This window comes from Eucalyptus grandis, chromosome 3, assembly GCF_016545825.1.
Source record: "Eucalyptus grandis isolate ANBG69807.140 chromosome 3, ASM1654582v1, whole genome shotgun sequence".
NCBI lineage: Eukaryota > Viridiplantae > Streptophyta > Magnoliopsida > Myrtales > Myrtaceae > Eucalyptus > Eucalyptus grandis.
In genome coordinates, this window is record NC_052614.1 from 2129729 (window position 1) to 2143302 (window position 13574).

A 13574-nucleotide genomic window follows, 5' to 3' on the forward strand; every position below is an offset into this window, starting at 1 on the left:
ATGTTATTTTCCCTTTCCTGCGTCTCTTTTCCCCATTTTGACTTCTTCTTTCTTACAACAATCCGCATTCATTCATTCTCTCTCCCTCTCTCTCTCTCTCTCTCTCTCTCTCTCTCATGCGCACCAACAAGAAATGGAAGAGAGAGGGGGTCAGATGAAAGGGCCTGATGCGATGGAGCAGAGGGCTTAAAAGTAAGTGTTGGATGACGTCATTCATCACCGTGTCTTGATATAATTATGTTGTGTCAAATTTAGTCGCGTCATGCATACGACGCATTTATCATTGACGGCATATTTCTGAAATTGAAATACGACAAATTTATTGGACAGCATATATGACATGTCATGTTTAACAGTTAAAGATATCTATTCCCATATAAATGTGCCTAAACTTGTATTAACATATTTAAATGTAGTCTGTTTCTAAACATGTGATGTCGACCTAGGTAAATCTTAACTTGTTTAATTAAAAGTGTCTAAAAGTCATAAAAGCATTAAGAGGTTCGATCCACGAACATATTCATCATTTGTGTCTAGACGGGTTGATTTGTTCATGACCGAGAATTAATTAAGCTTCAATCAACACGCTTACCTTTGAGTCATGCAAACAGATCACATCCAAAATTGTCGGCCTTGGCAGGTGGTGACGCGACTCAAAGTATGGACGTGCATTTTATAAACAAATATATATATTCAACTTCGGTTGATTACTTCATACCTATGTTTCATTAAGTATGACGTTCACCCAAATGGAAAAATATCGTTCACCAACAAATGGATTCTTGAACATGGGTTATGGTGATTTTGGATAGGAATGTATTTGGCATGTGCGAAGGGAAATGAAATGCACGGATTATAAAATATGAACCAGAAATAAAGAGAATGGAAAGTGCAAAAATTAAGTTGCGTTCCTTATTTTAACGTGTCGATGTCTGCACACCTTACACCCTTTGTTGGTAAAAGAATATTATTCTTCCCCTCTAACCTAGGAATATCCTCAAATTTTACGTTCTAGATTTCAGACAAAGTAGTTGAAGGACTTGTTCGAGTCCAAAATTAATGTATATAGTAAAAAAAAACATTGGAAACTGGAAAGTCAATGTGGTTATTGTGCTAGTTATGTTAAAATCATGGTTATTTGTAGCCCACAAGCCACAATCACTCACAAGTAGTTTGCTCTAGTTGTCACATTTCGCACATGGAAGTGAGGTTTGAATTCCTACATTTTAAGGGAAGTGAGGTTTGAATTCATACATTTTTAAGAGAGTTTGGGTGAAAATGATTTAGTTTCAAGTGTGAATTTCAACTTCCACACTCTGCAAAGATACACAGTGAAAGTACGAAAAAAGGTACAATCACAACTTAATTCTTGCTATGACTCGTCTTCACTAGATACATATAGTGCCTTCATTCAATGTCCCTAATTCTATATGTTCTATGCTTATTTCCAATGCTTAGCCAAATTATAAGATGGTTAACCCTATCATATTCCATGGATAAGTCTTCGTCTGACATCTCTTAACACCTCATCGATGTCGGTATTGCATTGCTATCAATGAGTAACAGATGTGGATGTGTATGCCGTATAGCTGTTGATTGTCTAATGATTTGGATTATTTTCATCGACCAAATCTCACCCGATCGATCACCAAAAAGCCGATTTGTTTTTCCTGTGCGTATATGACCATTTTCCTTCGAGCTTAAATTCTATTTTGGTCCTCCCACTCTTTTTTACGTTGAAATATTCTAATTTGTATTTCCAATCAGATCATTTAGTGTTAGTCAAGCTTGCACGAAGAGGTCAAAGACAAAAATTCCGACGAAGGAAATTTCAACCAAAAATAAATAAATAGGAAAAGAGTTAAAAAAATCTCAATCACCATATAAAAACTTACGAGTGATATTGTTTTCAAGGAAAATTCGAAGTAAAGACCTTAAGTGTTTTCATTTTCTCAAATAAGAACCTAAAGTGAACTTTGTTCTAAATAAATGTCTAAAATAGTTATATCAGTTTCAAAGAAGGGCATGAAATGATTATGGTGTTGTTTCAAATAAGGGCCTAGCCTTGCTAGCTTGTTGGTCGGCAAAAAACTCTAGCTAATCAAGGGTATTTTTGTCCAAAGACAACTTAATTTTAACTTAAATTATATTAAAACTTAAAAAATAAAAATAAAAATACAAAAGGAAAGGAAAATTTAGCTTGTGGCCACCGCCCCATTGTCAATGGGGGTGGTGGTGATGGCCGCGAGGTCATCGATGATTAGGCAAGAGCCGACGACCACCGCCGACCGAGGTAAAGCATGGGAGAGGGTCGCGGCCTGTTTCTAGATTTGGGTGAGGGTCACTAACCCTCACATAGGCTTAACAGCCCTCACTTAAAGGGGACAAGGGCCTACTAGCTCGTCCTCCTGGTCGACAGAGGTTGCCGCCCTCACCTAGGCATTGGCAACCCCGTCGGCTATTGTCGCCACCCCACCGGCGATGAGGCAGCGGTGTTTTTTCCTTTTATTTTTCAATTTTTAGTTTTATTTAGTTTGTTTTTATGAAAAGAAAATGGAAAAAATTGAAAATTTTAAAAAGATAATATTGCCATTTACAACCTGTGAATTCAAGCCCTTATTTAAGATTGACCATAATTCTTATTTGAAACGATATCCACTTCATGTTAATATTTGAGAAAATAATGACACTTCAGATTTTTATTTGAAATAATATCAATTTTGAGTCATTATTTGAAAAAATGAAAGCACTTGAGGCCATTATTTAAAATTTTCTCACTATTTTCATCCCTATTTTAGCTGATACACTCCTTTTTTCCAGTTAATTTACCAAAATAGTCTCATCTCTCTCTATGATTTATTATCTCTCTTTTTATCATGTTACTCTACAAAATTGCCTTAAAAGATATCTTAATCACCGTATAAAAGGTAAAATTCAAAGTAAAGTCCTTAGAAAACTCGCGGTATAATCCGTAGAAACCCTAGAAGTTCAATTCCATGGCGGATACCAACGTCCACGGCGCCATCCACCGTAGATCCTCCGACGACCGGCCGGATTGCACCCAAGGGAACCGACCTCCTCCTTCTCCTTCGAGCCTGGGGATCTCATCAGCGCCTTGCCGGACGCTGTGATCCACCACATCTTCTCGTTTCTGCCGCTCAAAGACATCGTCAAGACCAGTGTCCTCTCCAGGCAGTGGCGGTCCACGTGGACCACCACCACCCACCTAGTCTTCTATGGATTCCGGCCTCGCAATCACGTAGCCTGCTCCTCGGACTTCCGGTCCATCCTCGACAGCATCCTGATCCAGTGCACCTCGCCTGCAACGAAGAGGTTCCACATCACCAACTTTAAGTACGAGGCCGACCGCGCCAAGCTCGACTTCTGGCTCCGTTTTGTGGTGGGGTGCCGTGTGGAAGATCTCTTCCTGGAGCTGATCACCACCAAGTCGCGGTTCGTGTATGTAGTGCGGCCGTTCTTGCATTGCTCGAGTTGGTTGGTGCGCCTGGAAGTCAGTTGGTGCCGTTTCTCATTGGGTACTACCACTAGGTTGCCTTGTCTCGAGTTCTTGTCGATGGCATATGTGGAGTTGGAATCATCAGGGAAGTCCTGTTTTAGTGACCCTTATGTTGCGCAGCTGCTGGGCTGCGAAGAACATTGTAATAAATTCACCGAGTGTGAAACAGTTGGTGCTCACCGGTTTATCTAACGTGGAGAAGATTCTGGCCCTGCATTTGCTTTCGATGGTTGCAGCTGGGACTGACGCCGAGTTCAAACTTGATAATATATCATCTTTGATTGACCTTAGCTCTCCATGGCATTTTAGTCTTTCATCAAGGGGAATCATTGTGAACGCATATCTAATTAGTTATTGGTAGATGAAATGATTCATAACTTTGTTTTCCAAGTTAAAACATAGACAATTTTGTGAACTTTGGAGCCCCTTCACTCTGTTTAATTTCTGACAATGAATGCCAGTAGATATCACTAATTATAGTGAATGCTACTCGTCACATCATTCTTAGATGCCTTAACTTTCTATTGAAAATTTGAATGTGTGCAAAAGTATGATTTTAATATGAAGGATAGTTTTTTTGGTTAGTAATGTGGGCGACGATAGACAAGTGACAAGGTAGGATAGTCGGAGAATATAAGTCATGGCATATAGGGAAAATAGTTTCATTTGATGAACAAAATAATTTAATGGAGATGCAGAACACCTAAATTTTATCATTTTATTTAGGATATTTAGGACTTAATCGCGTAAAAAATTAGATATTAATTTTTAAACTCTTGCCAAAAAATAATTTTCATTAAAGCATTAGTATTACTATCACTAATTATTAAAATTTTCAAAAAAATCGAAAATTATATATATATAAAAGCGGACCGGGCACCGGGCTTGGCCCGATCCTTTTGTTTTCTTTTCTCCTCTCCTTTGTAGGTCTTTTCGCCTGGGGCAAGCCTAGCTTCATTTCCCTTTCTCCAAGCCCAGCCCGCGTGCTGTTCTTCTTCATCCTCACGCCGGTCACGCCTCTGGAAAAAGAAGAGTACAGGTCAGAGAGAGGATAGGATGGCGAGCAGCAGAGAGCAGCAGAGGGCAGCGCGATTCGCGTGTCGGGGCCAGGCCGAACAGCGAGCTGGTGATGGCAGAAGCCATGTACACTGGCCGGGTGCCTTCAAAAGAGAGCGTGACCCCGATAGAGAGGGGGAGGAGGAGAGGAGCGAGCGATTGAGAGAGTGAGCGAGAGGGAGCTCGAGAGAGCTCGAGAGAGAGACAGAGTGCGCCGCCATCGTAGGTGGCCCCTCCGTTAGCCACGGTCCGCCGCGGCACCCCCACCGAGCTAAACCAGGTAGGTTTTCTCGGGTCATGCATGCTCTTTTTTGTAGGGCGCCGGACCGCAGCTCGTGACCGGCCCGTTCGCACGAGCTTCGGTTCCTCCGGCCCCCGTAGGTCTTTAGTCAAGTCTCTGTTGTTTTTGGTCGTTTTTCGAGAATCCTAGTCCCATTTCGAGACCCGGTTGAGTTGGAAATCTTAACATTTTCGTAAAAGCTCGCGAACTGTTCGTATAAATGCCTGAGTGAAGCCCGCATGACTATCCTTGAACCTTCGTCCATTATAGGCGGCCACCGTTGCTAGATGTGTTTTGTCGCTGTTTTACACGCTTTTGTTTCGTCCATTTCGAGTTTACATTGTCGTGATTTGGGCTTATTATTGCGCAAGTTGTGTCCCGTCTTCCTCCTTATTCATATAGGTGAGAGAGTGGGTGTCGGCTCGGCCATGGCCTAAGCGCGGGCGGTGTCGGTGCCGGCGACAAAGGGTGGTGAGGCTCGTTTAAAATGGCGTTGGTTTGGTCGATGAGTTTCGGTGGAAAAGAGTGTAGGAGAGAAGGTGGCTTCGGGCGTGCAGAGAACGCACGAAGAAGAAGACCAGAAGAAGGAAAGAAAAAAATAAAATAAAAAAGGAAAAATAAAAAAAATAAAAAAATAAAAATTAGAGGCACATAAGGGTGATCAATCTTGATCTCTTATTTATTCCAGCAATTGAAATTTGCTCATGCCTCTGTTGGTCAACTCAACATTTGTTTAGGCAATATTAAGCTCTTTTAGTTATCGTCTTAAAGTAACAGTGTTGTCCTAGAGGTTCTTTGGATGCAATGTAGCCTTAGGATCTGGAACTAAGAGTTTAGCGATGAGCACTTAGAAAGAGAACATATTTTATGTGTAGACGAGTTTAAGAGCTTAAGTTGATTTAGACATGTTGTAAAGTAAAACTAACTAGTGGACAAATGAAAGATGTTTGTTTGAACTATTAGTGAGCCATTTTTTATTTTTTTTTTGCTGTGGATCTGCATAGTTTCTCAATCTGAGTATCTATGTGCAGTTTGAGCTTGATGAAGAGTTTGAAGAACTTTTTAACTTCAATGAAGATCTTTTGTGTTCATGGAAGGAGAACTTTCAAGGTTTAGCAAGACATCACCAATTTGGAAGCTAATAGTTTTGGGTCAAAACATCTGCTCTGCTCGCTCTGATTAAGTTTCTTCTTGGGATTGCACTTGTGCTGGAGAGTGAATCCTAATTAGCAGAAATGCACCAGGGCAACATACGCTTGCCATGAGATCAATGAGAAACCCAAACTTTCATATGCTTTTATGAGGACACCAATAAAAGCATATGAAAGTTCGGGTTTCTCATTGATCTCATGGCAAGCGTATGTTGCCCTGGTGCATTTCGCTGCTAATTAGGATTCACTCTCTTTTGACAGTAAGGTTAAATGAAGTGTGGTGGTAATTAAGTTTGTAACATGTACCTAATTTGCCCTTGTTACAAGTTTTATTCTTGTAAATATGAATCTCTCAAGTGAAGAGGTTAATATTAGTGTTATGGTTCGAGGAAATTTTTTGCAATCGGAAGTATACTGCATTTGATTCAACTTTTGGAAAACCGAAACAAACTATGAAATCATTAGTCTTCCCATCCATTAGGTTTTATTGGTCATTTATGTGGCATATTTTTTAACTAATGGTTATGAGATTTATTATAAGAAAAAAAGAAAGTCGCGTGACCTTTTCTCTCAATCTACAATTGATAGAGTTAACGAATAGATTCAAGTGCATTAAAGTTGCATGTTTGAGTACTTAAATGCATGAAACACAAGTGCTGTGGCTCAAACGCGTTATTGTTGCAAGTTTTAGGACTTGTCTAGTAATATAAATTTCAAGCTTGGATAATTTTTTTAACGTAAAACTAATTATTTTTATGCAGGAAATATACATTAAGGTCCTATTTTAAGTTACACAAATAAATATGAAATTTAATGTAAATTAACCACGTTAAAGCGGTTATTATATGCCCTTCCATTTTGTTCATGAGCAGCTTATCACTTTGTTGAAAAAGCAGATTTCAACCGCTTCAACTTTTATACATTTTTTTACTTTCAGTTTTTGATGTTTCGTAAATTATGCAGCACTTATGATTTGATTTTATTATTTAGTGTGAAACACTTGAAACATTTAAAAGTATTTAGAACGCCTCTTTTCTTCTGGTATGCTCCTCCATTATCTCCTATCTTGTGCTTAAGTATTCTATTCCCTAAGAAGAGTCATTAAGAGAGAGGGATTCTTTTTGATAAATCATGGAATGATCTATGATTTCATTGATAGAAAAAATGAGACGAGAGTTATTCGCTCTATTTCAAGTATACGAGAAGCTGGACGGCAAAGACATAGAGTCAGTGGGACTCCTACAAACATTACTACTATAAACAAACAATATATACAATATACATTCACATCCCACCTCAAATTTAAGATGGCAATTTTGAGACCAACTTGAGTTTGGAAGCTAAGTTGCAAGGAGTGTGTATGGTAACGTTTTTATTTTCGAAAATAATTTTTGTTCAGAAACAATTTTTTTTTTGTTTATGTTCCTTATACGAATTTATGAGTAATTGAAGGAGTTTGGTAACTGTACATAATTTCTATCATTTGAACAAAAATGTGTTTGATACAATCTCAAATATTTTTGTGATTTATAATTTCTTTTAATTTATCAATAATTTTATTACATTTCTCTCATTTTTTTCCTTTCTTTTTCTTTTTCTTCCTTTCCCTCTAGCCGGGCCGGGCAATTGGCCAAACAAGAGCTAGCGAGGTCGGCGACCTCGGGGTGCCTAGCTAGCCATCGGTGAGGTCCCCTCGAGCCTCATCATGGCTCCATGAAGTGACCTCGCTGAGCCATGGCGAGGCTAGACCTCACTCGGCCACCACAAGGTCGACCTCACCCACCCAAGTAACGCCAACCAATGAGGCCCCCGAGCCTCACCTAGCAACAGCGAGGCTCGATCTCGCTCGGTCACTACAAGATTGGCCTCCCCCATCCAAGCAACGCTAATCTCGCCGTGGTGGAGCGAGATCGAGCCTCATTGTTGTTAGGTGAGGCTCCAGGGGGCCTCATCGGTGCCGGTGAGCTCCGAGCAACCTCATTGGGCGGGAGGTTGTCGGGCCTTCTCTAGCCAATTGCCAATCAATAGGCCATCACCAAGGCTAGCAACCAACTAGGGGAAGAAGAGGAGGAGGAGAAAAAGAAAGAAATAAAAGCGAAAAAAAGTTTGTTTCTTGAGCTTTTCTAAGATAAGAGAAGCAATTTTCTTTTTTTAATTGCTTATTTTTATTTCAAATCTATTCTTGAAAACAAAAATCTACACATATAGATTTCTATTCTGGAGATCAATAAAACAAAGGAATGTAAGCATTAGTAAAGGTGCCCTAGAACACTCAGGTGGATGTGTTTCAATGAAAATATCATCTAGTTGATCTGCAAAGGAGGTGCAAAGAAGATTGATAACACCACTATGGATATGATGACGAATAAAATGATAGACAGTCTCAATGTGTTTGGTGTCCTCGTGAAATATAGAATTCTAGGCTATTTGAATAGTACTACGATTCTAAAAAAAGAGCGGAGTGACGCCATAATGGATAATTCCTAAAACCCTGAGTAAGCACCATAGCCAAAGAAATGAAGAAATAGTTTAACCAACGGCTTGATTTTAAATAATGTAACGTGGAACCATATGTTTTTTTTATCATCTTTTTAGCTTCAAATTTTTAAGCAAAATCATAAACGGAAACATTGAGTGATTTTTTTGTTCCTCACAAACACGTGATTTAAATTAAATGAAGTGCGATGCTCCATATCTAATCAACCATACTAAAATTAATTTATCAAATATTAAATTATTGAATTAAATGAAACTTAAATTATAAAATAAATCAATTCTCCAACTAAATAATCAAGATATTAATTATGATAATTAATTAAAGAAATTTCATCGAAATTTATAAGTATAATCCATTTCAAAAACTGTTAATAGTCCGTGACCGGTGACTAAGAATTCATGCTCCACAATCGTCAAGTTGTCTATGATTTATGATATTTTAACACCACATGAATTGAAATCGATGCGATATTATATGATATTAGGAACTAACCATCATAAAATTAAAACTGATTCAGAAAAATTCAACTTCTGGATGTTATACTTAGATTATCCTATTATCAAATTAATTTTTTTTTTCCGCATTTCTTCTGAGATTCTGTGTTATTCATGGCCCGCGTTGCTGCGATTCAGCTCGATGTCCCTCCTAAAGAGCCTATCATTTTCACAGACAGTTCAGAAATGATCAAAGCCGAGCAACTTTCTTAAAGGCATCAAATGGTGCGTAATCTTTTGTTTTACCTTGATGGGTGTTTGGTTGTCCTTTTTCTTAGTAGGGGCGTGGCTTCTGGGCTTCCATTTTTTTCCTTTTGATAATGTTTATTTTGTTGGAACAATTAAGCTTCAAATGAGTTAATCGCTCTATATTTCTGTCTTTTCTCCTTTAAATTGAACGCCACATAGCCACCGACCTGGTCTTCGATGGAGAGATTGTAGCCCGGCTTCGCAGTACCTTGCCCACCGCCCCAAGTTCGACCTCTGGCTCCGCTTCGCAGAGGGGCACCGAGTGGAGGAGCTCAGCCTGCTGCTAGTGCCGACTACTGACCCGCCGACGCCTTATATACTGCCGCGGTTCTTGTATTGCTGGAGTTGGTTGGTGCGCCTTGAAGTCTGGGTGTGCTGTTTCTCGTTGGGTAGGACTATTAGGTGGCCTTGTCTTAAGATCTTGGTGATCGCAATTTCAAGGTTGAGCGATGATATCCTCGAGGGAATTTTCAGGGGATGCCCTGTTCTAGAGTCCCTTGAATTGTGGGGTTGTTGGGGCGTGAAGAACATTATGATAGATTCGACAAGTGTGAAAGAGTTGGTACTTCGTAACTTAAGCAACTCTAACATTCAGAAAATTTGGGCCCCGCATTTGCTGTTGCTGCGAATATCAGGGGGTTGGCAACCTCATGCCATGCTAAGACTTGGCGATGTATCTTCTTTGGTGGAAGCCAAGTTAGATTTTTCGATTCGAGTTCTTACCGATTTGCCTAGTGACGAGATGCTGTGCAGCCACATGTTGAAGGAAACCTTTCAGAAGCTGTGCGGAGTTACTACAATCACCATTGGGGCTTGGTGTTTTCAGGTACAAGCTCCATATTTTTTACCATTTTATAAGACGTACTCGTGTTGAATCGTGTATGTGATTAGCACTTATTTAGTGGTTTTTGTTGTGCTGGTCGAGTAACCTCAGCTCTCTGTGGTTCTCGTCTTTCATCATGGGTGGGGAATTATTGTGAAAACATGCATAATTAATTGCTGGCAGATAGGATGATTAATAATTTCGTGTTTCAACTTATAAAGATGACAACGCATAGTGAACCTTGGAGCTTCTTCCCTCTGTTTGATTTCCAATAATATATTTGGGATCACTCAATTAGGAATAATGAATACCACTAGATATTGCTAATTATTATGGATGCTAATCAATGTAGCATTGCAAACTCTTGATTTTCACAAGAAAAATGCATAAAGAGATTATTTGAAATGGTTACCTTTTCATATCATTCTTTCAGTTTATGGAGAAAATTCATTTATTTGAATATATGATAGAGTAATGAACCCACTCATCTTAGGTTGGCAGAACAAGATCGCACTCTCGTCACATATGGCTTTTGTTCAATTATAAATATATTACAGAGTATTCTCAGAATATTTTACATTGACAATGGACAGATTCACTTGCAAACTTTAGTCAATAACGAGGTTCAGTGTCTCGTGGGACCAACTATTAGAATTTTTAGATCCTTCAAAGATCACAAATTTTACACGAGAAGTATACATTAATATTCTTGATTCTTAAAGAGATTCACCGGTTCATTTCTACTTGTAGTGTCCTTATTGGTCTTTTCCTAGCCACAAGACAGGGTCAAAAGATATCGTATCTGGATGGACTATAATTTTTGTCATTCTTTATTCATGTTGAACAGGAAAAATTATAATCAAAATTTTCTATGTTGCTTGCTCAATGTGCTTAGAAACTTTCCCTTTTGGAGATGGAAGGAGTGCCAGCGCCATTGTCAATATGTCAGAGTCTAACGCTACATGCAGACATTACTCAGTGGGACCTTTCTGGGATAGCATACATGCTACGAATTTCACAGTGCCTGGAAAAATTAGTCATATGCTTGACTGGCCTCCCCCTATCAATGGTTTGTTCCTTTGCTGTATTATTTTTAGTTCGCTTCTTGTGCTGGCTTCCTCTTTGCATGAATGTTTAAAAGTGAGTTAAAACTTTAGAAGCGTGTAAAAATGATAAATCTCAACTCTTATTTGTTCCAGCAATTGAAATTTGGTCATGAGTCTGTCACTCTACTCCACTTTTTCTCGAGGCCAATTTCAACCGTTTTAGTTCATGTCCTAAAGTAATTGCAGTGTTATACTGGAGATTCTTTTGCTGCCATGTAGGGTTTGGATCTTGAACTGACAAATTAGCGATGAGCACCTACAAAGAAAGATAGTTTTATTGTGTAGATGAGTTTAAAAGTTCAAATTCTGTAGTACTTAAAATAAAGTAAAACTAACTAGCACCTACCATGGACAAATGAAATGTTTTTGTTTTTTGAAATTTTGGTAAGGCAACAAATTCTATTTTTTGTGGATCTGCATGTGATGTGAAGTAAGTTTCTTAAACGGGGAATCTATGTGCAGTATAGTCTTGACGAAGAATCGAAAGAAAGTTTTAACTATGATGAAGATGATTTTTTATGTTCACGAAAGGGGAAATTTCAATGCTTGGCGAAACATCTCAAGAGAGTTGAGATCACCATTGATAATTTTGGGTTGGAACGTCTGCTTGCCCTGATTAAGTTTCTTCTTGGTGATGCACTTGCGCTGGAGAAGATGATTATCAAGGCTAATTTGAACATGGGACATGGACAAGAACACGTTCGAGCCACTATTCTTTCAAAACTACTTGTTGTGAGCCAAAATATGCTCTGCTATCGAAGAGCTTCCAGAAATGCTGAAGTTATCTTCAGCCACTCTTTCAAATAGGTGTCCTTAAAGCATATGAAAATCTGGGTTTCTTGTTAATCTTATGGCAGGCGTATTTTGCCTTGGGCACTACACTACTCATTCTTATCTACATTGTCAGGTTTTAACATGTACCTAATCTACACTTCTGTCAAGTTTAGTGTAGTTGTAAGTATGAACCTCCTTAAGGAATGAGGTTAATGGTAGTGTTTTTGATTATCAGCACATGAAGGGTGTTTGGTCAAGATAATTTTCTTTATCTGCACTCTTGGAAGACTAAGCGAAGTCTTCATGTATTTGTGCGAAACTGCATGGACATCATTACAATTTGATTTTAGTTTCAGCACAACCCTCTGTTTCCAAGGGAAGCAAACTGTCTGAAAATTCATGATTAAGCAAGGAACTCCTACGGTTACATTTGATTTCAGAGGAGCTAACATGAAGTACTGTTTTGCTGTCTAAATGAAGACGAACTCGAATTTTAACATCAACTTTTTTTATGGTTTAATTTGGTTCAATGGCATTTCTTTCCCGACAAAAGCATTTCCAAATGGACCTAAACTGTATTTCACGGTCCAATTAGGTTCAACTCTTCAACAACCAAAACAAACCGCGAAATCAAGTAATGTTTGTGGAAACTCGTAAGTTCATGAAATCTGTAACAAATAGCACATATAAAGAAAAAAAAATCCCGTCATTTATTTCGGTTGGAGTCGAAAAATGATTTGCTTTAGTCTGATTACAATTTTGGTCGAATTAGGGTAATAAAGATCTGTTCAAGTTCGACATCCATGAAAGTCGAATTAAACCTCGATTATGGTTACTCTCTGCCTCAAACAGAAGGATCCTAAAGGTATTATGCATTTGCACACGATATAGAACATTCTTTTGTTGTTTCTTTTTTTTTTTTGGTCGAGTTGTTTCTTATTGGAAAGGTCTTCATCAAATGAAACAAGCTTTGGGCATAAGCTAATAAGTGTACAGAGGACGACAAAGGGCAAGATAATTTGGTTTATTATTAAGTATGAAACACTTGAAAGATATAAAAATATGTAAATAATGTAATATCGAAACATATATTTTTCAATTTCTTAGTTCAGATTTTATCGCAATGTGCTTCACAAACATGTGATTTATATTAAAGGAAGTGCGATGCTTAGTATATTATCAACCAACTAGAATTAATTTGTCCAATTTACACTAAAATGAAATTTTAATTATAAGATAACTCAATTTTCAAACTAAAATAACCAAGATTTTAGTTATCATAATTAATTAAGTAATTTAATTCATTTCAAAAACTGTTAATAGTACTCGACCAAGTATCTAAGAATTCTTGTTCCACAATCATCAAGTTTTCTATGACTTATAATCTTCAACATAACAAGAATAGAAATCAATGCAATATGATATGATATTAGGATTTAAGTTAAAACTGATTAAGAAAAATTCAAGCTTATGGATGTTAATTATGATAATTAATTAAAGAAATTTTCATCGAAATTTATAAGTATAATTCATTTCAAAAACTGTTAATAGTCCGTGACCAGTGACTAAGAATTCATGCTCCACAATCGTCAAGTTGTCTATGATTTATAATCTTTTAACACCACAT

The 13574-nt window shown here is 38.0% G+C and overlaps 2 protein-coding genes across 2 annotated transcripts; both read left to right on the forward strand.

Annotated features, from left to right (window-relative positions):
• The first annotated feature begins 2223 nt into the window (after positions 1–2223).
• Positions 2224–3709, forward strand: LOC120291344 (F-box/LRR-repeat protein At3g59200-like). Its single transcript, XM_039308578.1, has 2 exons — positions 2224–2310; positions 3035–3709. The coding sequence occupies exons 1-2, from the start codon at positions 2224–2226 to the stop codon at positions 3707–3709; spliced, it is 762 nt and encodes a 253-aa protein (XP_039164512.1).
• A 5400-nt stretch (positions 3710–9109) lies between these two features.
• Positions 9110–12303, forward strand: LOC104445548 (putative F-box/LRR-repeat protein At5g54820). Its single transcript, XM_010059444.3, has 4 exons — positions 9110–9195; positions 9404–10070; positions 10963–11136; positions 11636–12303. Exons 1-4 carry the CDS (start codon positions 9110–9112, stop codon positions 11978–11980), a joined length of 1272 nt encoding a protein of 423 aa, XP_010057746.3. The 3' UTR covers positions 11981–12303.
• The last annotated feature ends 1271 nt before the right edge of the window (positions 12304–13574 follow it).

Coding starts and splice junctions, on each gene's coding strand:
- LOC120291344 (XM_039308578.1), top strand. CDS start 2,224: ATGGGGGTGGTGGTGATGGCCGCGAGGTCATCGATGATTAGGCAAGAG. Junction 2,311..3,034: donor GAGGTAAAGCATGGGAGAGG/GTCGCGGCCTGT, acceptor CATCCACCGTAG/ATCCTCCGACGACCGGCCGG.
- LOC104445548 (XM_010059444.3), top strand. CDS start 9,110: ATGGCCCGCGTTGCTGCGATTCAGCTCGATGTCCCTCCTAAAGAGCCT. Junction 9,196..9,403: donor TCAGAAATGATCAAAGCCGA/GCAACTTTCTTA, acceptor AACGCCACATAG/CCACCGACCTGGTCTTCGAT. Junction 10,071..10,962: donor TTGGGGCTTGGTGTTTTCAG/GTACAAGCTCCA, acceptor CAATGTGCTTAG/AAACTTTCCCTTTTGGAGAT.